Below are 23,945 nucleotides of genomic sequence, written 5' to 3'. Positions count from 1 at the left end.
ATTAAGACACACTTGAGTTAGAGCTGTGATTATTCTCTCGAGGAGTATAGCCAGGACTTTGAGATATGTAGAAATACTGAGGTAATGAGTCCAGCGCCCAACCAACTGCCAATGAGGGTTTTTTGCTCTCATCAATCATTACGTGAGATACACTGTTGTTTTTACGAGGCATACCTGAAGGCAGCATCTAACTCATCAGACCCGTTGCATAAACGAAACTTAACGAGTTTACCTGCGTTTCAAAAGTAGGTTTTTGCGGAATTAAGCGGGACCCAAAAGCAGTGACTACAAGAAGAAAGTCAACCGTCACTATGGCACATTATAGAGTAAGTGTGTTTGCTACTGTCCACTTTGTCTGACATTAATGTTTAGCCGAAACAGTTTCTTATTTAACGTTACTAACTTTAGCCTTTAGCTAAACTAAGAGTGGCTAAGCTAACGTCAGGTGACAAGGTGCTCATCAGGGAGTCGATGTACCACGTGTGACAACTCGTGTTGTAAATGTTTGTTGATGCACTTAAGGAAAGATAATGTCAATAAACCAACTACAATTTTCTAACATTTTCTCCTGCAGGTCATAATTTCACAATTGTTTTATGTCTGACGTTAACAACGTTTACTCTTAACTTTGAAAAGGACTAACAAGCAGGACATTAAAGGACATTAAAATACAGTTTTGTTGGTAATAAAATGGATGTTTTTTTTCTTCCTGCAGGCTCCAGACCCCAAAAGGGAACAGTTTAGGAGATACTTGGAGAAGGCTGGTGTTGTTGACAGTCTGACCAGTGGTAAGGCATTGTTGGTCTTACTAATAAGGGCAAAGTATTGTTTGAAAGAGTCAAATACTTGACTCACTTGACATTTGATATCCAACCCTATTTATGCAATTTTATTTAACTCTTTGTTTTTATATTCCAGTTCTAGTGTCTTTGTATGAGCAGCCCGAAAAGCCCAACAATGCTCTGGAGTATCCTTCTACACACACGAGCTGAACCATCGGGTGGTTGCAGAAATTGTCTCTTTTGTCTAGTAGGTAGTGAGTTGAGCCTCTCGGGACTGAACTCATTCCTGCACCCAACAAAATATAAAGAGAAATGTTCACAAGTTAATAAAGGAGGCCACTGCTTGCTGTGGCTTCTTTAACCAACTCCCTCCCAGATTTGTGAAGGAGCATCTCAATTCTGGTGGTCAGACTTCAGCAGACGCGGAGGCTCTACAGCAGGAGGTGATTGACTTGAGGCAGAGGTGTGCACGTCTGGCAGAGGAAAACAAAGACCTCAAATCAAGGGTACGTTTCGCCCGGTTCTCACCGTGAGTTATGTGTCATTTCAGGCAACACACCTAAACGTAGATGCTCTTTCTCCTCCATCTCTGCAGCTGCAGCGCTATGAACCTGAAGATGGAGCCACAGCTGACTAGACCACAGCGGCGCTCTGGCTTCATCGATGTAGATTTATTTTGCTTTCAGGACACGACAACACTATTACGTGAAGGCAGAGAACTTTTTAGGCACCTGTTTTTGTAAATCTTCTTTTCTACGGTTTCTTAGAATTTAACTTATTCTGTACATGTATGTATATAAGTTTGTTCCTAGTTTGTTTAATCTTTAGCTTTACTGAGGAATCGCCCGTCTATATGGCTGAAAAAGTCAGATCTTAAAAAGAAATACTTCACCCTTAATAAAGTATTCATTTAAGACATGGGGCTTGTCATTTTTTGAAGGGTCTATTTAAAAAGAAAATGTTTAAATTTTTCTGGCATAGTTATAAACAATCATACCTCTGTCCAGAGCCACATGACCGTGTGTGACAAAGACACACTCGTACTTTATTCCCTAAAATAAAGCACTTCTCGTCTTGTAATCGTTGTCGTATCACTGATTGAACTCATTTCTAATGCATCAGTCAGGCCTTTTATTATTATGATGGGATTTTGTATGTTTATTATAACGTTCATTACTTTCTACTCTGATGCAAAATGAACAAAACAAGTATGTAAATGAGAGTGATAATATTTTGGAGACATTGGGGACCAGAGCACATCTGGTTTAATCAGATTTAATCATTTTAGATTCAAAACTATCAACAGTAATCCAACAGCTTTCTTGTTGCTGCGAATGTTATCTGATTATTGACTCGTGAAGACTAAATCTCCCCAAAACATGCAGAGATGAAATTTAACTGCAAACTTCAGACTAAATATTCTTTTCTCCAAAAATATCTGGATGTTTTTGTTTAGTTTGACTTCATGGTTCAAATGTACGCATTGCTATGGGACAGACAGTTTGCCCGTCACAAGTCGGCCGTGCAACATTTTAAAAAGTATGAGACTTGTCAAAATAACATAATTAAATATGTATGGAGAAAACAGAATAGTGGCCAGCCTAAAGAGCAAGTGCTGTAGCCAAAATGCACTCTTATAGTGAAATTATATTCAATGTTTATTTGTCACACTACAATGAAAAACACCACTTCTTCCTGGTCTTGTATTATAGATGTTTGGTTGAATCTAGTTTTCATGCTAATTGAGTAGCAGTACATGCAGTCAGTCACAATAGAATACAGGTTTATTCCAAAAACAGTTTTATATATATATAATATATAACAATATAAAACACACTATACAAAGTCTTCTGTTTACTATTGTAGGATGTAACCAAAAGCAATGTCAGTTCCATTAGTTGAACTACAATGGGGTGTTTAGGCTTTTCACGTTATTTAGACTGACAGAATATGAGCAAACTCTCACCAGATTGGAGGCAGCTTAGTGTGAAATCCTTAATGTGGATATGACGGTCGAGTCAATACACCTGTGACATGGGTTGCTGTAAGGAAACCGTGTGAAAGTTTAGATTTGCAGGTCTGCCGCTCGTCTGCTGCTTGCGTTACTTGCCATCGATGTTTTGCAGTTGGAGGAAGGGGGTCTGTGGTTGTGCGCGGATCCTGAGCTGGAGTCATCCAGTGACTCCGGGCTGGAGGGTCGGCTCTCATGTCTGCCATCTGACTGTGTTCCACGGCTGGCTTTTGCAACCTCGCACGAATCCGCCTCAGAGCTTTTACCGTCCAACACTGTGGCGCACTTGAAAGAGCCGTGACCCCTGCTCGGCCTGCTCGAGGCACTTAGTGGCAGCGTGGGGGCGGAGGAGGTGTCGGCCGCCTTCTGTGTGCGTTTTGGAGAGTCTGGACTCCCTCTTTCACTGCCGCCATCCTCTTTACTGTGTGGATGAATCAGGGAGTCGCAGCACGGAGAGCAGGGTTCGTTGGTGGTCAAGGTGCAGTTACAACATCTGGAATCATCCAAATCGTGCCGAGTGGTCAGCTCGCTCTGAAGAGGTAGACAAGTTGAAGGTTTGATAAGGTTCGGGTACATTACTGTGCCCTGCATCCTCTCCAGCAAGAGGTGGTAGTCACTGGGTGCAGAGGCAATCGTTACCCTTCGGGGTGCACTGGTGCATATTGGCACGACAGATTCCTTCTTACACCTGTTGGCATAGTCATCGAGTTCATCTCTCTCGTCCCTCAAGTGAGGGTAGTCCAAGATGCCCTTTTTCATCTTCTTGTAACCCAGGTGGGTGATCTCCAAGATGTTCAGGAAGAGGGAGATTGCAGCGATGCATTGCATGAACATCATGAAGACACTTTTCTCCGTCGGTCTGGAAACGTAACAGTCCACAGCATTGGGACAAGGGTCCCGCTCACACTTGAAGAGCGGATGGAGGTGAAAGCCATAGAGGAGGTACTGGCCCGTCATGAAGGCCACTTCCACGACGGAGCGGGTGAAGACGTGCGCCACGTATGTACGCAGCAGAGAGCCCCTCAGAGGAGCTTTGTTCAGCTTCCCCTGATCCAGCTGTTTCATCTCCCGCTCGATCCTCTTCCTGGCTTCGGCCAGCTCCACGTCGACAAACTCCAGCTCCTTCCGCAGCAGAGCCTTCTTCTTCTGCCGGGCCTTCTCCAGCGCCCGCAGCCTGTAGAGAGCGTGGCCCATGTAAACCAGCGAGGGGGAAGACACGAAAATGATCTGCAGCACCCAGTAGCGGATGAGGGAGATTGGGAAAGCGTGGTCGTAGCACACATTCCTGCATCCAGGCTGCTCGGTGTTGCATATGAAGTCGGCCTGCTCGTCGTTCCACACGTCCTCGGCCGCCACGCCGAGGACCAGCATGCGGAAGATGAACAGGATGGTGAGCCAGATCTTGCCGACCATAGTGGAATGGATGTGCACCTCCTCCAAAACCCCCCCGAGGAAGTTCCAGTCCCCCATCTTCACTCTGCCACGATGACTGGTAGGAAGCCAGTGACAGAGAGAGATGAAATAATTAGGAGAGAAAATCTGCTGAAACAGTTTAAAATTGTCATATGAAGGTGATAGTACAACGAAAGTGACAAGAAGTACAGTATAGATCAATTCGATTTTAAGACAAAAAGCAAATAAGGCATGTTGACAATATAAGCAAACTTTTCAGATTAACACAATATGAAAGAACAAAATTTGTAGTAAAACAACAACAAAAAACAGAAAAACTAGTGAAAATATGAATTCAGATTTCCCAGTAACAAAGGAAGTATCAACAAATTACAGTACCTCTCAATTGGAAAAGGGAAACATCAGCTGGGAGGAAGCTTGTGAAGCAAACGTGCACAATGTCACATATTTGCAAAAATATTTAAACATATATATTTAAAGTAGAGTTGTTCATCCAGTGATATGTTCCCTTGGCTGGTCAGCTATCCAGTTGTGTCTCAATCAAACCATTCCAGCTGTGGCATCATATAAACCAGGGCAGAGTTCTGTGCACATGCCGTTTAGCTTGCAGCGGCGTGGACAGACTGCCGGTGGTGACTCAAATTTCCTCGGGTCATGCAGCCCTGGCGCGGTCGCCAAAAAGTTTCTTTAAATTGTTACCACCCTCCACATGAGTCCCTGTACATCACCCAAACCCAAGTGACCCGCCTCTCCCTCAGTGTTGCCGAAAAAAAAAAAAAAAGAGGGAACAACTGAGCTGTTGAGGGAAGGTTGCCAACACTACTCTGACCAGAGAAAGTCAATACCAACAGCTTCGCAGATGCATTTAGATCATGGCCTCACAATGACAGGCTGTAACCGGTTCTAACATTGATATCGACCTCAATATTTGCAGGTCAGGGATGTTGTTTTTGTCTTTTTTTCATACTGCAGACATAACTCACTGAACATATGTTATTGTGGTTCATGCGGGTGTGTAGATTAGGTGTGTGTGTAAATAACTAAGCTGTTTCCAAATAGATGCTTTGCAAGTCCAGACTACATGCTTAGGATTTGTTGGAGTCTGATTGCTACATTTGTGCAAACAAAGAAAAAGAAACAGTCCCCGTGGTTGGGATCCCCACATTATCAATACCAGTCAGTTATCCAACCAGGCCTTGTACAATCAATAGTTTTCTACTATAGCAAAGTAATCAATTCAACATCATGTTTGAGTTTGCTGCTCCTCTCTGGATGTAATTATAGAAATCTATCACAATGGATTAGAGTACTTGCCAACTGCACACACCGTCCAAATTCTAAATACCTTTAAATGCCTCTGTGTGTGATGAATATGCTTGTTGTCTGAGGCCAGTCGTGATATTGCAGCTTCACAACCCGTGATGTGAAATGTTTGTTAATTGTTCTGTAGCTTTACAGAGTGGGAATATTTGATTGACAAGATTCAGGAAGCTGAACTTTTCACTTCTGACCTCTCTCTCTGCACAGCACAGGCAGGATTGATTCAAACCCGTCTGGTACAAACACATTAAGGGTGCAGGGGGGTCATACTGGGAGGACATGTTGGGAGAATCACAATGTTATTTTCCCTTTTTCAATCAGGAAAATCTATTTTCTTTCTTGTACTTCAACCCCAGGCTGTGAACACACTGATATATATAAATGATATATATATATATATAAATATATTAAACGTTTGACCCTATGTGTTTATATATATATATATATATATATATATATGTGTGTATATATATATATATATTATAGTATATATATATATTCATAGATTCCACATATTCCATGATGGAGAAGGAGCAAGTGTGGTTTTATGAATTTTAAAGTAGTTTATTGAACTATAGTTGTCAAGAAACCATATCAGACAAATTACTTTTTTTGTCTTAAAACATCGCGTTACAATTTGCTTCAGTTCTCATCAGCAAAAGTCCGGTATTTAAGTTTTAAATAATTATCATACAACAATGCGTTTTATAAGATTGTCACTTTAACTTCGTGACTAGATGTTCACAAGTTGAAGGACCGTTGGGCTTACCAAACCAAATTAAGAAACACAGTTACTTTCAGGACTTTAAAGAAAGATCCTTATCAACTCTTTAATATGAAGCTACACACTTTCAATAAGAAATACAAAAACACTACAGCAATGATAGCTTACCAGCAAATATTACGTTTAAGATAGAAGAGCTGAAATCCTGATGTTTCAGCAGTGTTGTCCAGTGACAACAGATCTTTCGATTGCTGGACTACATAGGACAACATACACTGTTTCGGGGTCCAGGCAAACATGCACACGATAATTGAATATTGATGCACTAAGTTATATTGATGGGCTATGTTTAGAAACTATAGAACTTTCCACATACTGTAGAAAGCATGCGGCAACATTCAGGTACAATTACAACATGTAAGGGAGTCCCTGCAGCATCAAACAGCAGGCCGCTGCACACACACTGTGTTATGTGCTTATCGGCAATGAATTGGACGACCATTGGAAATGTAGTCTTCACTGTTCATTATTTATATATTTATCAGAAAAACTCAGATTCAATTTGACAAAAAATATATTTAAAAAACATTTTATTTAAAAGGACATTGAGCTGTGGAAATGTATAACCAAGTGTAGGAGGTTTCTGATTGGTCGCTGGTCATAGTTCACCTGTGGCTTTAAATAAATAAAGTACATTTTCTAACATGAGCTCTATTTCTGAATTACAAACTGCACACGATGCCCTCCTCAGACCAGTAATATTAAAGTTTTCATTTATAGACTTAACAAAAAGCATCCCAACAAAGTTAAGTACTTCCAAGGTTGAAAAACAATCAGCATGACGGGAAAATGAATCAACAGTTTTACAAAATGACATGTAATTAGTCCCGTCTTGTCAACAGGATGTGGCTGAAACAATAACGTGGCATTAAGCCATGGCCTGAGACTTCCTTATAAACGCTTTCATCTCTTTCTTCTGTTTCACATGGTGAATATTTCACCACATGTAAGACGCATTCCCATAAGAGTCCTTGATGATTCAACAGAAAATATGCATAAAATGAATTCAATTGAACAGTTTGAACATTTATTTCTATTAAAGAAAAATGACATGAAATGGGACCAGTGTGTTCATTTATTTCCTGATAACCAAAAAGGCCAAAGAGGTCTAAAAACTCTAAAATATGAAAAACACATTAAAATGTACAGATAACATTTAATTCCCTTCTAAATGAATCGCTCATTTAATGCACGTTTTGCTCCACGTTGTCTGAAGATATAAAACATGCCTTCTGCAATGTTACACATGAACAGCAGGAGGCACTCTTCCCCCTCAAACTCACTAATTCAGCTCTAAAAAGAAGACAATCAGATAGTAAAAAAAATACCCTGTGCATTTTTACAAAAGTCACTGAAAAGCAACTTTTCACTGAAACGCTTCAGCACATCAGTAAAATACAGCTTCCTGAGAGAGTGACATGAAGGTGTTTAGTGTTACCTTTTCAAAACAAAAGGGGAGTGCAGCTTTATGGTCCTACGCTGCTGGGCTCAGGAAGACGTTAAAGCACACAGCAAAGACCAAGAACAAGACATATCCAACTATACACAGCCAGAACCGGGGGTCTTTGATTAGCTTCTTATTGTAGTCGCTGAAGAAGACGTAGCCGATGGTCATCCCGGCCGCGATTCCTCCAAAATGGGCCACAAAAGACACCTGGGAGGGGAGAAGATGAAGTGAGCTTCCAGAGTTAGCCTGAAGGAACTAATTACCCAAATTAAATGGAACACAGACTGCCGTCATCCGACCTCACACCCAAAATACTTGCAGAACCAGTTTAACAGCCTAAACAAAGAGTCAGGGAGGGGGGGAGGAGATAACAAGGAATTAGGCTCATCAAAACAGGAAGAAGATACTCAAAACTGAAACTATGGAGTCAAAGGACAAGGCTCGCTATTTCTCAATGTGGATTACCGATTTTAAAAAAGAACTGGTTTGTGTTTAATGTGTGTTGGTATTCAGTCTTTGTTCATTAGTTCGTGCCCACACAGAGACGTATTTATCTGGAAGGATAATCAAGTCCCAGCAAGAGCTGCTAATGTTGCCTGTAGCCACAAGCACACTACATCCATCACCACACACTGTCAGCTTGGGGGAGGTTAGCTGATCTGAAAAGGTCGAGCAAGTTTTTTATTTTTTTATTCTGCTCAACTCCTCTGCTGCACAGGGGAAGGAAAAGCATACCTTCATATCAGCCTCGTCTGTGACGAATCTTCTGTAGAAGGCAAATCCAAAATCTGTGCCGACTGGAGAAAGAAACCAGTATTAAACGTAAGATTATTAAAAAGTGTGATCTCAGCAGTTAGAAAAAATAACAACATACCAAATATCACTATGGCGAGGATACGAAATATTCCAAGAAGAGGAATCATCTCTCGGAAATTCTGTGAAATGAATACGACATGTATTTCAAAAAATGTTAGTGTACTGTTCACACGTTGTGCTATCAGCTAACCTTTAGACAGTGAAATAATAGTTTTCAATGTTTTTAATTCTGTATATCAGACAAAATCGGGAGTCTTGTCTTTTCTTTGCAAAAGTTTAGGTTCAAAATAAAGATTAAAATGATTCAATTCTCTTAATATGTCAAATTGTATACGATCTAAAACACTCTTCTCACACATAAACAACAAAAGTAAACACTTGAGACTGAACTCACCACCACTGCGTTCATAAAGTAGCCTCCTATGAGGGCATAAACACCCCCAGAAGCTCCCACCAAAGCACTGAGGGGATCAAAGATGGAGCTGGCCAACGAGCCTGAGGGGAAACAGGAAGTATCAGTGATAAAAATCAGTGGCAGCTCTGACGGAAAGTACTCCGACACAAACAGGAAAAAAACCCACTTCAAGACGAGTTGGTGTTAAGATGGCATGCACAGACACAGATGAAGACCTGCCAACATGAGCTGCTTGTGTAACCAACAGAGGCCACATTTAAAGAAAGAAATGAAATAAGAAAAGAAGAGGTGACCTGCAAGGACGCCTGCCATGTAAACCATCCCCACTTCAAATCCTTTGTGGACCAGTTCCAGCGGGATGCCCAGCAGCAGCTGCATCACCAGGTTTCCCACGATGTGCTCGATACTAGAGACAGGCGGAGAAGAGAAGAAGGATTTACTTCATGGTGGAGGAGAAATGTCCCACAGGGGACGGACAGGATATCACAAACACCCGTAGCCCAGCAGTATAGTTGATAACTTTCAATACAATGTAGGGCTTTTAAACGGGCAAGACTGTTTTTCTATAGTTTGGATATTGTAAACGAATCCCACAGGTCCCAAAAACAGATTCTGACTGACTCAAAAAAAAAACATTGTAATAAAGGAACATGTCATCTTGTGCAACAGTGCGGCTCATTGTCGTGTTTTTAATAGTTTTTGGACAACAAAGAGTCCACAGCACAGACGAATAACCAATTATTGTTGGTTTTGGTCTTTTTATGGGATTTGTTGGGGGAAAAATACAGAATATCACCGTCCGTATCCTCAAAGCAAATATCCTGTTGGGTGAGTGACTGTGACCGCTGTTCCTCTTTGCACATCTAGGTTTCCTGTGTGCTTCTGTGTAGTCATGAGTTTTTGGTTTTCCTGCCGCCCTGTGGCTTATGTACACATGATCTTATTTTCAGACTGTATGCTTGCCACGTCACGTGACTTTGGCCGTGTTTTGACAGATGTGCCGGCAACTGGGGGGGGGGGGGGGGGGGGGGGGGGGCAATGATCGCCTGGCCTCCATGCACCTCTATAAAAAGCTACTAGCACTCAGCTTCTCGCCGTGACTATGAGGTAATGCAGAAACGGTGTCAAAATCATGACGACATATATACAAAAACACAGCAATGCTGTAATAAATTAAGAGGCGCAACGGCTGACAGTTGATACTGTAACGTGTCTGTGGGTTTTCGTCCACACCTCAATGTGACTCAAGCTTTCGAGGTGTAATTAAGGTATCTAAAATAAGGGGCCGGCCGTGCTTACCCGGCGTGGACAAACATGTAGGAGATAAAGCGCCATGCTTCCTGCCGCTTCTCAGGCTTGTATGTCAGGGGGCTTTTCCAGATGCCTTCATCCAGGGTCACCCACTGCTTCTGAGGCTTCCACACGGCGTAGTAGATGAACACTGACAGCTGACGAAGAGCAGAGAATATACACACAGGTTAGTCTTGAAGAACGAGATTTAAAAAATATAAAAGTCTAACTTTAAAGTTGGCAGCAGCAGCAGCAGGATGTGGGTCAAAGCTAAATCCCAAACAGCTGAGGAAATAAAGATGGTCACAGCCCCCCCCCCCCCTCCTGCTATTTCAACAAATCACCCACTGATCCTCCACATTCCACACTTTATTTACCTGAATCTAAAAAGTCACAAAGACACAGCGGCTTTCTGTTCGCACATTCAGGAGCAGCATCTCTGAACCCCACCAGTGAGGATCAACTGCACCGGGTCTTACCTAAAGCGACGACTCATCAAAACTGCTGTTTTCATTGACACCATGTCCACAGCCTGCTAGTGAGCCCCGCACTTTATGAGTCAGGACATTCAGAAGAAGAAAATGACCGCTCACTGCCGGGGCTGGGCAGTATTTAGATATTGTATGGATATTGTGATACGAGAAGAGATATTGTCTCCTATTTAGGATATCGTATATAATATGGCATACGTGTCGTCTTTCCCTGGTTTTAAGAGTTGCATTACAGTTTTATTATTAGCTTTTACCCACGTAGTCATTAGATCCACATGACTGATGATCATTTATCAAAAATCTCATTGTGTAAATATTTATCCCAAATATTTATCCCACCCAAATCTATACAGTAATTAGCACCCTGGCAGCATTTAACACAAATGTAGGCTGCAACTAGATCACAGAATCCATACTGATCGTCCCAGTGCTCCTGCAATATGTGTGTCGTGTACATTCAGGGCAAACAGCTACCTCTGCAATACTGATGAGGATGATGAAGATGGGGGGCGGGCAGCAGTTGGCCCGTTCCAGGTACTTGTTCTGGTGGTCTTTTGGAAGCATCCATCTGGAGACAGTCCGCTGGAACTTCTCGCAGCATCCCATCTGTCTGGCACCGTCGGGCTGGTCGGCTGCATTCGCGAACAGTCGCCCGTCTCGGTCCACAGGGAGCGGCTCCTGCTGCTCGAGGTCGATGTCCTCCATCACTGCTCCAGAGCTTACACAGAAGATTAAACAGTAACGGTTGGGTTGAAATGACAGCCTCCATTTTAACCACAAAGATGAATCAACACCTCTCTCATACAGCTTCAACAAAAACTCATTATAGCCTTCATGAAGGAAGGATTTATCGGAAGGCCAGTTGTGTTCAAGTGCATCAGTTTTAGCTTGGTGTACCTAATAAACTGGCAACTATTGAGATATAAAATGACATTTACTGTGATGGAGGATTTTGATCCTTGATATTCAAACACATCAATGACTTCTCTCATGGTTTAAAGTGCCTAGAAGTCAATCACCATAAATAAATACAAATCTATCACAGGCTAATCTCTCGAGTATTTCTGTCCTAGAAATAGACACAACTGATAACTAGAGCTGCAACTAACAGCTTATTTTCAGTAGGATTAATCATTCTGTGTATGAATAAAAAAAGAGAAAATAATGAAAAATACCATTTAAAAATCTTCAGGTGTCTTGTTTTGTCCAAAACCCAAAAGATATTCAGTTAAAAAAAAAAGAAGTGAACAGCAAATATTTGGCATCCTAATATTATTCTATTATGAAAATACTACTATTGACGATTATTGCAGCTCCACTGATTATAAACTAAATTACATCCACATATTTTAAAAACATGTACAATTGTCTACACTGTGTCCCAGAGTTAGGAGTTAGAGTACTACAATGTAAACAGTGTAGTACAAGGTTTACATGATTTTAAAATACTCTCTCTGAAAGCTCAAACTAGTGTAATTAAATGCACTCCTTTAGTAAGACCTTGCTCAAATACAACTGACAGAAGCAGATGTTTTGCACAACACTACACTAAACCTGAAGTAGTATTACTTCTTTTAACACCTGGGCTGAGACTTGATTATATATATTTTTAAATAATATTCACAGAAATGTGATTGGACAGAAGCTGGTAGATAATGCAGTAACTATACTGTATAAAAAAAGCCTTTTATAGTAAGCTGCATTCAGTTACAGCAGCATGATAATGAGCGTTTCCTGTTTACTGGGCGTTGCTCATGAAAATACTCAGATTTTGTGGGTTACAAAAAAAACTATTCCTGACAACTTAATGTAAATTGTAGTTAGGGGTCCCACATTGTTACGTTTCCTATAATTAGTTTTGAATGAATTCGTTGGCCTTTACTCACCTAAATATTCCACAGGAAGAGTGCAGATGGCTCCACGCAGTCCCAAACGCAGAAGTGTCGATTCCACTAATCTAACTCAAACAGCTCAATTTGTGAGCTGAAGCGTGCATAAATTCATATACAGTGCTAGAGTTCAAAATACTCAACGATAACGTGTTCAACACCATTTCTCCATGTTCTTAGACAAGCCGCGGAGTCGCTTCTCCTTCAGGCCGACCGTCGCAGAGGGATCCGTAGAAGAAGGAGAAGCCACTTGGAGATAATTATAGACCTTTCATTGCTTTTTCCTGCAACACGCTTCCTTCCTCCGTCCAGACGGCCCACTTGTGATTCCCTCTTCAGCTCAACTTACAGGTGAGTTTCACAGAAAACACCGCGAATCCTGTTGGCTGCAAACTGCGCGCGCGACAACAAACAAGTCTACCTGCTTCCCCGTGCCACACCTGGGGATCGGTGACGTCACCGACCAATTATCTATATAATCTCTCTCCTCCTCCTCCTCCTCCTCCCCGCACCACCTCTCCACTCACACAGCCCGGCAAAAAAAAAATGAAACCGTCTTTGATCCACGGTGTCATATATTCAAATAGTATACAGCGCCTAATTCAGTAAAGTGCATGGAGGTTCAAATTTGATATAAATGTTGCATTGACTTACATGAACCACACGGTGGAGGTAGAGTCCACAATCAAGAACAAAGGAACGGAGTTAAATGCTGCACTTTTAAATGCAGCCTCCCATTTATTCATGAATGAAATGTTTGTCATCAGCAGGTGATTCAACAGATGTATTAATCACCCCGAGGGTGCTAATTAATCATGGTATTGTCATTTCTTCAATACACAACTTGACAACTAATATTTTAATCAAAATTATATTATATAATCCCTTTGAGAGAACAATTTCTTTAAAACAAGTTGCTTATGATCATTAACAGTCAAGAATAGCTACTTCATGGAATGATTTAAACAGGAAAAAAAATAAATCAAGTTTGGCATTTTTGCTAGAAAAGTGTCTCACAAAAGCACCGGCTTCAGCTCTAGTTGAGATTGTGTGGATTAAATTGAATTTTTAAGGCGACATGGATGAGACGTCTTTTAGGTGCTCGGGGAAAAATGTAAACGTAAACATCCACAACTCAACCTGGCCATCTTTATCTGCTGAGACGACCATGTGAGAGGACTACAGAACGTATCACTACAAACACATCTCAGACAACAGATTTGAATCACAGAACTTTTATTTTTTTCAAAAGGGAGAAAAATCCACATTCTCAGGTAAATAGTTGTGAGGGGGGGGGGGGGGGGGCAATGTGAGAAGCAGGAGCCATTAAATACAGCTGCTGGAAGATTATACAGAATGATCACATGAGCCAAAAAGCATTTTTCTACAGCGCCGGCAAGAGATTTGACACAGATCTGCTTTAGTCAGGATTTTGAGAAAGCGCATATGAACAAGAACAAAAAAAAATGCTTCATACATAGTTTATCTTTCAGATTCTTCTAACTTTTGGCCAGCAGCAATAGTTTTGAAGTAAGAACTCAACATGTGGATTAAAAAGAGGATAAACCATGGCACCCAAACAGTTTAAAATGGGGGGTTGGGATAGGGAAATAAAATGAAAATCAACTGGAGGGAGGGGGAGGGCAGTAGAAGAGCAGCCGTCTAGTGAGAGGGAGCTGGGATCTCATCACGGTGAGTTCAAGAGACATCTGAAACACAGACGATAGTCAGTTCAACCCTTTTCACTCACAACACAGATCAAACAAAGAAATGGAAACGGTGGTTTAGGATACTTACAACTAGCAGGCCGGGCTCCGTATCTTCGCATGATCTGGTCTTGTGTGAATTTCACAAAAGATTCATATTGTTCTGGAAAGAGAAGAAGATTTAAAAAACGGTGAGGAAGCGTGCTGCAGATTCAAAGTCTTTTTGTGAACATCTCTGCCGACACAGAACAGGAAAAACTGCTAAATCTCTTCTTCTTTGTCCTCTTTTCAGGGAGCAAACTACACATCGTAGCAGACACATAGTAAGACTGCCGATTCTCGCGTGTGTTAAAGACTTTAACTGTGGATGTAATCTGGGTAAATACAGTTTGGCTCCAGCTGCCAAACTTCTACCATCTTTATTCCACTTGTTTCCCCGTTTACAGACCGCGGTATCTGGAAGTATAAGTAAACTCTGTTTGGATGCCAGCGCTGCAGACGTTATCAGTTATGAAAAGAAAACATACGCATAAGGGAGGGGGCAGGATGCTTCTCATTACACAGTGACACTTCTACTGTACTTCACTGACAGACTGTAAAACGTGCTGTCCAGATGAATAGTGAGTGCTGCGGTTTTATATATTTTTTTGTTTATTACCTGCGAGTTTTGTGTTAAGAATCTGTTCGTACTCCTCCCGGATCTTCTCCTCGTGGTCTTTAAGCAGCCGCTCACACAGGTAGCTCACCTGCTTCAGTGTAAACGAGGGCTGGTCCTTCCTTGAGGCACCTGAGAAACACAAGAAACACAAAGAAAGGCTGATTCAGTCACATCTGTGGCACAGCGATGAGCCACGCAGACAGAAATGTCCTCTCTCCAGAAATAGGTGCTCGGCCAGGTGCAAATTTACAGCTTTGCTCTTTGTCGTCCCTCACCTCCGTCAGCCCACAGGGTCATGCAGCACTAATGTGAGCCCTCTCTCTCCCCTCCCACAATGCCTCTGTCACAGTGCAACTGGAGCCAGCTTTAGCGAGGTGATCCTTTACCCAGCGGTCTTTGAGGTTCTGCTGTAAGCCGTTTAGACTAAAGCGTTTGTAAATCACAGGAGAGGATGGCAGAGCGCGGATGAAGGTTTAATGGCCATCTCTCAGAGGCAGAAAGAGGGTAACGGTGTGATCTACGAGACCATCCTGCAGAGTGATTAGGAAGAAAACGCTGGAGCCTGAAGGCCCGGGGCGGGGATTACATCCCGCACCCAAACTGCAACACCACTGCTGCAGCACAAGTTTGTTCCCGAAGAGGAGCAAACAGCAAAAGCACCATGTTTGGCAATATAAATGATCAATTATGTTAATTTTTTTATTCTATGATGGGCTGAAACAAACTGAATCCATCGCAATCTACACGCATTTCAGGCGCCAGGGTAGCAAAAATAAAAGTTTTTTTCAGTAAATAACTTGAGCAGAGCATAAAGTTATGCCTATATGGACGGACGTTTTGAAGAAAATAGGTGATTTTGGACGTTTACTTATAAGACATCTGGATTTATTAATGTGTTCACAAAGAAAAGATTGCATCATATCTTTGTAGATATGAAGCATGAAAGTACAATGTATTTGTAGTTCCATCTGAAAACACAACTATTCTGAGGGAACGAAAGCCGACTTTTCAGGAATCTCAACAGGATATGACTGAACTCGGAGGAGAGAGACATCTCCATTTCAGGAGTGGGCTGGATTTGGCACAAACAACTATAAATCTTTCATAAACTCACATCTGGAATCACAATTCCTCTGCCCTTGTGATTGTTTTTGATGAGCAGCAGTAGCCTGCCTCTTTAGACTCGAGTTGGTCATGCAGGTCCAGCCAAGGGTCTTTTGGCAGGCCTTGCAGAACGAATGACCTTATCATTCCTAACCGTTACAAAGATTAGGCTTAAAAAGGGTTTTTTTTGGATGGTTTTCTGCTGTCACTTCAAGGACTTGCTAACCAGAACAAAACAAAGCAGACATGTTATTTAAATCACCCGTGTAGCAAAAGTACAATACCCTCCTACAGCTGTGAACAAATCTAAAATAATCTAAACATTGACGAAAATGTAATATAATTGGGCAGTCAGACCTAGATAACTGCCATCACAAAAACACACGCATGTTAGTCTGGAGAACATCCATAAACTGGCACCAATAGTGCCATGCTGTACCCATGTACATGACCATGGCCTTTGGAGTAAAACCATAAAGCTCATGTGTGTGTGTGTGCACGGTCAACCCTAAATGCTCTTACCTGGTGGGGAGCTGGGAGCGTTGAGGGAGGAACTGGAGCTACAGGCCTCGGTCTGGTTGAAGGCCCCTTCCAGCTGCCGCCGCCTCTGGATCCGGCTGTACTCCTGACGGAGGTTCTGGAAGATCTGCTCTGTAGGGAGCAAAACGGAAACAAGGACACAAACCGTTTAAAACAGGACAGAGGACGCCCCAAAAAATGAAGGCGCCACACATTTCTTCAACCCTTTTGGCGGTTGTGAGGCGGTGCTCCCAATGGGCTTCCAAAGCAAACGCAATCCAGACTTTCTCACTTTGTTGCTTGGATGTCAGCACCAGTGTTATTACTGAAACTTTAGCTTTTTGTGATGAAATGGCCACAAATGTACAGGTTTTTAAATGTATAATGTGCCGTTTAAGTCTCTATTTCGAACGTGAAAAGGAATTATGAATCTATCCAGTCGTAGTAATTGTCCCGATTGCTCAACAGTGATTCATTACAGGAATTAATCAGTATTTTCATTAGTTTGGTCTTTAATGTGTGTTATTTTCGATACTGCGCCCACCACAACCACATTCAAAACAATGCTGAATGTATTCCAGCATTAATTAGGACTATTACAGGAAGGCGTAATCATCCACACTGAAGATAAACTAAAGCTATGCTCACTTCCTCTGTCGTTTCTCACCTAACACGGGTTCCAAAATACAATCAACAGGAAGTAGAGGCGTGACAGACTGACATGAGTGACATACCTACTACAGCTGTAACAAACACAGAGCTTACTTAAAGACAAACTTGTTTTTGTCTTGTGACTATCACTTTCACTTCTCTTCCAAAAGTTATTTATGACGTCAGCGTCACCACAGCTGGTGAGAAGGCTCGCATTAAGGCTTCAACACAAATCAGCGTTCTTCACTGAGCTGTAACAAAGTAGAAGCCTCTCGTTCTTCTGAGGCTTGTTCAGTGGTTGTGTGGATGCTTGAGGTTTTGGTGGATGGAAGAAAATAAACTGATCTATGTGATATAAGACTGCAATGCAAACAATGTCAAACATTACGTGTCTCACTATAAGATCAACCAGCTTCTAGCCTTACTGGCCAGCTACGCACTGTTTAAGCACGAGCCCTGATAAATCATGCTAATTCATAGGTTAATTACTGATTAAATAAGTACTCAAGATGATCTGCATTACAAGTAGTATGTACAGAAAACTTAAAATACCATATCCTTTATTTTTTATGTTTCTGACTGAAACTGGAGTTTTCCAATGATCGTGTAGGATGGTTGTCTTTCCAAAGTGCCTGCGTTGTCACAATCATTTAATCTACGGACAGTAAGCCAACTGGAAAATGGCACCTGAGCCCACATCTAAAAAGCACAACAGCAACAACATGACACAGTTAACCAATATCAGGTCGCAGTAAGGCGAGGGCAGCGTAGAGGCTCTCTGAGAATTGGGTTTGCACACTGCAACAACCGCTTGTTTTATTGGTTAAGCTGCCATATTGCCTGTGATGACACACTAATCTCAATTTCACTTCAAGTGTACTGCTGGTGCTTTCAAGGAAGCTCAAAACATCAAAGATGTGCATGTTGACTGGGGTCTGCAGTTCACAGTTCATGTGTTGACAGAATCAACCCAGATCAACATCAAGCAGACAGTATGTGTGTCATGAAAAAGCCAAAACGATCATTATTAGCCTTAGAATTTATACTTTATAGTACAACATGTATCACAGGTACAGACTTCAATAAAGTAAAGGTAATACAGGTACTGTAGGTACACATTGACATGTCGAGAAAGTGGCTGTCTCTTTATCATCTCAAATATGTCCTCCTTAGGATAAAGCCCACGCTGCAGCTGCTGTAACAGCTTAACATGGGTCACAGCCGGCACACACGTATCTAATTATAAAGCTTAAAGTTCAAAAAAGTCATGGGGAAAAAATGAGACAAACACCATGGCCTCAAATAGTGCTGTTAAGCAAATGTTTAGGCGGAACTTTATCTCACTCAGTCCACACAGGAGGTGAAGTCTTTATACATGCTGCACCTCTATCTGGAGCACCGTGCCTCATTTATCTTGGGTGGAGGGGGCTAGAAGCCATGCTGCCACTTCAGCCTGCTCATCGGCGAGCTTGGATGGATGGTGAGGAAAGCCACGTCATATTTTGTTTTATTTGTGTGTGTTGACTTTGAGAGCCTCTGTGTTGCATGTCTTGTTAGTACTTGACAATGTATAAGAGTCTCCTGATGATGATACTACGTATATTAATATTCTCACTTTTTCCAGATTGTAAAGCATCAATATTGTATAACCTTTTCAATTTAATCTTACATTCTGTTTTTAGGTTTATTTTGGAACATCTGCCTCTTGGGACTACAGATGAAAAATAGCCTTTTGGCTAACTCTGGCGCATTTACAGAAATGCTATTAATGTGCACTCTCCCTTATCAAATAAACCAATAAATAAAAAATAAAATATGTGGTCACTTTTGAACCCCTGCTCTGGCTGTACGTGGCCTCTGAAACCTTCCAGAATCAACAATACTGGACCCTAATCTGACAGGCTGTTTATTGAAACACCACAGGGCCTTTCACTTGTAATAAAGAAATGTTTTCAACCTACGGGGCTGTAACAATGACTTAAACAATTAGTAGACAGAAAACTGATTTAGGTCATTAAGATAATCAATTTAAAATGTAAGTCATTTCTTGAGGACAAGTGCCAAATATTCAAAGAACCCAGTTTCACAAGTGAGGATTCACTCCATTGTATATCATCATACATGACATTGGGTTTCTAAATGTAGGTCTGGAGAAGCAAACATGTGAAGACGTGAATTTTGATTCTGACATCATAGAGACTAACCAATGACTTGAAAAAATAATAAGCAGATTAAAAAATTACAAGAAAGAGTTGAAGACAGCTGCATTTATTGATATTTTTTTAAATAGTCTATACTACAGAGGTTTATAATGTATTAACTAATTGGAAAAGACAATATATGAGTGTAACCACACCAGCTGAAACACAGGTTTTAGTTAATCTCGGCAGTCAGCAACATGCTGGCTGCAGAGACTAACTAAAACTTAAACTAAATTATTTTGATAGTATTGATAGTACTACAGTTACGACACTTGAGTTGCTGAACGCTGACAACAAGAAAGCTGATTGAAGCCACAGCTGTTGAGATTAAACTGTGACAGAAGTCTCAAATGCACGGGTCCAATGTTAGATAACACTATTCCTCGGTACAGCGGCCTAACGAGTGAGAAACCCTCTCCTCACTTCCAGCTCTGCCAACTACTAGTAGCTCAACTGTGGGCGTTGCTTGGCAACAATGACCCTGCCACAACCAGGCCAAGCAATCAATCACAGAGACTTCCGGGAGAGCTGGAGGAACACAGAGGAGAAAGCCTCGGCTAAAAGGCTTAGGCACAGACCAAACAGTGAATACCACATGAGATCGGACAGATAGATTGGCCGTGGTGGTGGAGAGAAAACAAAGCTGACTCATTTCCTTTCACCCTCCACTGCTAACGAATTGTGTGTGTGTGTGTGGGGGGGTTTCGAATGTCCGAACTGCCAGGTAGTAGCTTGTGATGTATTACGGGTCAGTAGAAGTTGCCCTCCTGCAGCAAAGAATTTAAGTGACCACTAATAGTTTGGAAAAAAAAGCAGACATGGGAAACTGCAAATCACTGAATTGTTTTTAAAGGAATAAATCTGACATTATATCGTAAAATGATAGCAAGCCCGATGCGCAGTAGATCGTTTCTGGACAGATCAGCGAGGTCACAACTCCTCAATGCATTTGCATCCAACTGTTTTAAACATAAAATCTTCTGAACAAAGAGCTTCCCGAGCAGACAGCAGGCCATCTTTAGCCCTGAATATACGAGCAGTCTTGCAGTCTGACCAAGGTTTCAGGCCTGAACTATGACCTGCCTGCTTTTCTACCCAAAATGCAGTTGGGTAGTACCAGTCCAGCCTCATGTCATCTGGGGAGGATTTTAGTACAGCACCAGACTAGACTAGCAGCACAAGAATGAGACAGAGGAGAACGGAGTGAGTGATCCTATCTACATTATTACCTAAAGACACACACACACACACACACACACACACACACACACACACACACACACACACACACACACACACACACACACACACACACACACACACACACACACACACACACACACACACACACACACACACACACACACACACACACACACACACACACACACACAGAGAGAGAAAGCATGTGTGGGTAAAGACGGGTGGGAGGGATGACAGCTGACCTTTCACCAAATACAAAACTGCTTTCACTTGGCAAACCGCAGCAGCAGAGAGGCATGCTTGCGACACCAGTCCCATAAGGGGGCCTTCTTCTGGGTGAAGGTGAGTAGAATACCTGCTATCTGGAGCTCATGCTAAGCAGACAAACTCGGAAAGAACTGGAACACCCAAGAGGCCTGTTGGATTCTTAACATAAGGTTCAGGCTAAATAAGCAACGTCAGAACAGACAACCTGGAAAAAACTGATAGGATTCATTTTTTTTGTATTAATATAAACATAGCTCCACTATGAATACTACTCTGTGAGGCAACCATAATAAGCAAGTCAGGCTGTGTAAATGATGTCAGCAATAACAGGGGCATTAAAATGTGTCTTCACCTCCAGGTATCTGCAACTGGAAGGAACAGCCCTCTCTCTTCTCAGAAACAAAACACCTCTTCATCACTATAAATCTTTTGCTTACCAGCATGACAATTACACAATTCACCAGAAGCCAAAACGCTTGCATTTCACAGGAAGCCGGCTGTGAAGCCGTCTCCATCATCATCTACATCTGTGCGTCAATGCCCTCAGCAAACCGCACACCAGCATCATCTTACAATGATATGCACCATGAAGCACATTTTTTCTTACAGTGCAAAAACAGGAACAGAGAGTGAGACAATTTGGCCTTTGTCTTAATAAGTGACGCAGCTGGCACATTGTGCAAAATTGTTTCAATTAAAAAAAAAAAAATCATCACTAATAGCTCACATTTCACTAATATCCCAAATCCATTGTCATTGTTGATGTTTATATATTCTTCGATATATATTATATATATTTATATTGTACATAGGAGTTCATTGTTCATGCTTAGTTTCTATGTTCTAATTTGTTGTCTTTAATGTCCTTGTTTTTATATTTTTCTTGTTTATTTGTATACAAACGCATACAGGGCGAATAAAGCTGACTCTCATTTCACTTTCATTTCTCGGGTAGCAAGTTAATGGACCATGAATAACGTCACCTGAGACCTAAGTCAAGATGCACAGAACTATAGAGGAATAACATATCATTTGCCCAGCCTTAGATAATTATGTTATGTGAAAGAAATAAGGACATTTAACCCCCAGTGACAGCCACAGCCACTAAGGAAACATAAACCCCTGGATCACTCTATCAAAAAGCTTCTTCTCCAAGCAGTGCCAATAAAAACTGGTTATGAGGAATGCTCAGATTTCTTCACTTTCAATACTTCGTGGCAAGATGGAAGGCAGTACACTTCATCGCAACAGGAGGGCTGAATAGCACCATAAGTAACCCTGTGGTTTATAATAGGCTGAACTATAGGAAATGGATTTATAACCACTGGGGAGCACATGATGACAATCTACGAGTTAACAGCACGGCTTAGCACAGGTAGTACAGCGGTCTCCATCTTGTAATCCTCTCTCATTTCCCAGCAGTGATGTGATAAAATAAATTCAATGACATCAAGCTTTTCTTTTTTTAATTAACATTCAAAAAGCATAAGGATTAGGCCTCACTGGTATCACGCTGCCCATATCTGAGTGCCTGGCACATGCAATAAGCCTCACTGGATCGCAGTGCAGACATCTAGGTAATTATCTTGTGTCTACTAGTGTGCCCCACACCCGTCCAATGCTCACAGCGGAGCTTTTCAAGTCAAAAGGGAGAGTAGATGACAGACATAAAAAGGAAATGAACAATGTCCTGCAGGCCCGGAAATGGCTGTGGTGCATAATGGTATAAACCCCCACCTCAATGCAAGACAATTGTGGCATTAAAGCCAAGGCACATTAGCCAGGCAGCTCCTAATTAACAGCCTGCCATGATGTGCCCGCTGCTGTGATGCCGTTTGTCTTCTCAGGCGAGCCCAACTGGCTAGATTGTCACCCATGTGTTAAAGTACGAGCAGGGTCTTTTGTTTAAAGTCCTTCCAGTTTTCAAATACATGGTTTAAATGAATATATTAACTGATTTAATGGCCACGAGTCTATACTATAGCTGCAGATTGTACAGGCAAATCTGAGTCAGTCATAAACTAACTATATTCAATTTGTCCCATGCTAGAAATAGCAACGTTATTTGATTCAACGTTAGCTATGCAGACAACTTTGAAGCTAATAATTTCATGGGCAGCTCAGCATTAGCTTTAAGCTAATTCACTCAACTATACAACAATACAAAGAGCTGGCAAGGTGCCACCGACGAATACCTATAGAGCCACCTCTATTTTTGTGAATCCACTGATTAATTATGATTTGCAAAAATGATCTGTGTCGGTAACTTGGCGCTGACGTTTCCCCTTCCTGGCGTTAGCTTAGCTTAGCGAAGCTAACGTTTAGCCTCCAACCCCCATTCAGATTCTCTCAATTGACGTTAGCTAGCTATCACTTCCAGTCCACTCCACCCAAACCCCCTCCCCCATGACACCCACCCAGGAAAAAAACGTCAAAATCGGTTTAAATGTCATACCTGGAGTGAGCCTGTGTTCGCCTCCTCCTATGGCCGGAGGAGACATCGAGTGCGTTGGGCTGTCGACTGGAGGACGGAGGTTGCATCTTTGCGGCGACGGAGTGCCAGAAGTCCCCGGTAGAGGGTTGCACCTTCTCCGCTTGGGAGACTGGGGACTGAGGAGGGCCTCAAACTCCATCGACCGCTTTAATGTTGCCCCACAAGCCATGTTGTTAGCTAAAGAAAATTGGAAAAGTAAGTTGGAGGAAAAACGACCCGCAAAACTGTTTTTTTTTGTCGCTCGTGGTTTTGTACGTTAAACGTTGCTCGATTTTTCTTGAGCCTTTCTTCCTCTCCACAACAACGGATTTTCTTCTCTGAGTAGTAAACCAACTGCCGACCGTGCCTGCTGAATTTTTAAAACGTCACAATGGCAGACCGTACCATTGAGGAAAAGAGGGGGGAGCTTTAATATTTACAACATATTTTGTTGTATATTTCACTAATTTTAATTGTCATTCTTACCCAAACGTATTTCTTAACG

At 41.8% G+C, this 23,945-nt stretch overlaps 4 protein-coding genes and 1 long non-coding RNA gene across 5 annotated transcripts; 2 read left to right on the top strand and 3 right to left on the bottom strand.

Annotated features, from left to right (window-relative positions):
• The first annotated feature begins 168 nt into the window (after window positions 1-168).
• Window positions 169-1,696, top strand: LOC142965746 (c-Myc-binding protein-like). Its single transcript, XM_076106824.1, has 5 exons — window positions 169-326; window positions 716-788; window positions 919-967; window positions 1,159-1,288; window positions 1,378-1,696. The coding sequence occupies exons 1-5, from the start codon at window positions 312-314 to the stop codon at window positions 1,417-1,419; spliced, it is 309 nt and encodes a 102-aa protein (XP_075962939.1). The 5' UTR covers window positions 169-311; the 3' UTR covers window positions 1,420-1,696.
• Window positions 1,697-2,847: 1,151 nt separating this feature from the next.
• gja9a (gap junction protein alpha 9a) lies at window positions 2,848-4,278 on the bottom strand. The gene has a single exon (XM_076106822.1). It carries the CDS (start codon window positions 4,261-4,263, stop codon window positions 2,848-2,850), a length of 1,416 nt encoding a protein of 471 aa, XP_075962937.1. The 5' UTR covers window positions 4,264-4,278.
• A 2,545-nt stretch (window positions 4,279-6,823) lies between these two features.
• rhbdl2 (rhomboid, veinlet-like 2 (Drosophila)) lies at window positions 6,824-13,092 on the bottom strand. Its single transcript, XM_076106759.1, has 8 exons — window positions 12,656-13,092; window positions 11,244-11,487; window positions 10,288-10,436; window positions 9,282-9,394; window positions 8,968-9,068; window positions 8,632-8,692; window positions 8,493-8,554; window positions 6,824-7,964 (listed from the first exon to the last, which is right to left on the bottom strand). Exons 2-8 carry the CDS (start codon window positions 11,472-11,474, stop codon window positions 7,785-7,787), a joined length of 897 nt encoding a protein of 298 aa, XP_075962874.1. The 5' UTR covers window positions 11,475-11,487; window positions 12,656-13,092; the 3' UTR covers window positions 6,824-7,784.
• A 785-nt stretch (window positions 13,093-13,877) lies between these two features.
• Window positions 13,878-23,798, bottom strand: akirin1 (akirin 1). The gene is made up of 5 exons (XM_076106739.1): window positions 23,423-23,798; window positions 16,649-16,777; window positions 15,023-15,151; window positions 14,456-14,527; window positions 13,878-14,367 (listed from the first exon to the last, which is right to left on the bottom strand). The coding sequence occupies exons 1-5, from the start codon at window positions 23,628-23,630 to the stop codon at window positions 14,357-14,359; spliced, it is 549 nt and encodes a 182-aa protein (XP_075962854.1). The 5' UTR covers window positions 23,631-23,798; the 3' UTR covers window positions 13,878-14,356.
• On the top strand, window positions 20,978-21,910 carry LOC142965689 (uncharacterized). The gene is made up of 2 exons (XR_012957721.1): window positions 20,978-21,042; window positions 21,326-21,910. It is a non-coding gene; the product is annotated as an uncharacterized LOC142965689 (long non-coding RNA).
• Window positions 23,799-23,945: the final 147 nt, after the last annotated feature.

This window comes from Anarhichas minor, unplaced genomic scaffold, assembly GCF_050575085.1.
Source record: "Anarhichas minor isolate MPS153535 unplaced genomic scaffold, ASM5057508v1 ptg000035l, whole genome shotgun sequence".
In the NCBI taxonomy this organism is placed as follows: Eukaryota; Metazoa; Chordata; class Actinopteri; order Perciformes; family Anarhichadidae; genus Anarhichas; species Anarhichas minor.
This window is presented reverse-complemented; position numbering and strand designations above follow the sequence as displayed.

Coding starts and splice junctions, on each gene's coding strand:
- LOC142965746 (XM_076106824.1), top strand. Junction 968..1,158: donor AAGCCCAACAATGCTCTGGA/GTATCCTTCTAC, acceptor ACTCCCTCCCAG/ATTTGTGAAGGAGCATCTCA. Junction 1,289..1,377: donor ACAAAGACCTCAAATCAAGG/GTACGTTTCGCC, acceptor CCATCTCTGCAG/CTGCAGCGCTATGAACCTGA.
- gja9a (XM_076106822.1), bottom strand. CDS start 4,263: ATGGGGGACTGGAACTTCCTCGGGGGGGTTTTGGAGGAGGTGCACATC.
- rhbdl2 (XM_076106759.1), bottom strand. CDS start 11,474: ATGGAGGACATCGACCTCGAGCAGCAGGAGCCGCTCCCTGTGGACCGA. Junction 10,437..11,243: donor TCCTCATCAGTATTGCAGAG/GTAGCTGTTTGC, acceptor GCTCTTCGTCAG/CTGTCAGTGTTCATCTACTA. Junction 8,555..8,631: donor CCTCGCCATAGTGATATTTG/GTATGTTGTTAT, acceptor TTCTTTCTCCAG/TCGGCACAGATTTTGGATTT.
- akirin1 (XM_076106739.1), bottom strand. CDS start 23,630: ATGGCTTGTGGGGCAACATTAAAGCGGTCGATGGAGTTTGAGGCCCTC. Junction 16,778..23,422: donor CGAACACAGGCTCACTCCAG/GTATGACATTTA, acceptor TGCTCCCTACAG/AGCAGATCTTCCAGAACCTC. Junction 15,152..16,648: donor CGCTCCCAGCTCCCCACCAG/GTAAGAGCATTT, acceptor TGTGTTTCTCAG/GTGCCTCAAGGAAGGACCAG.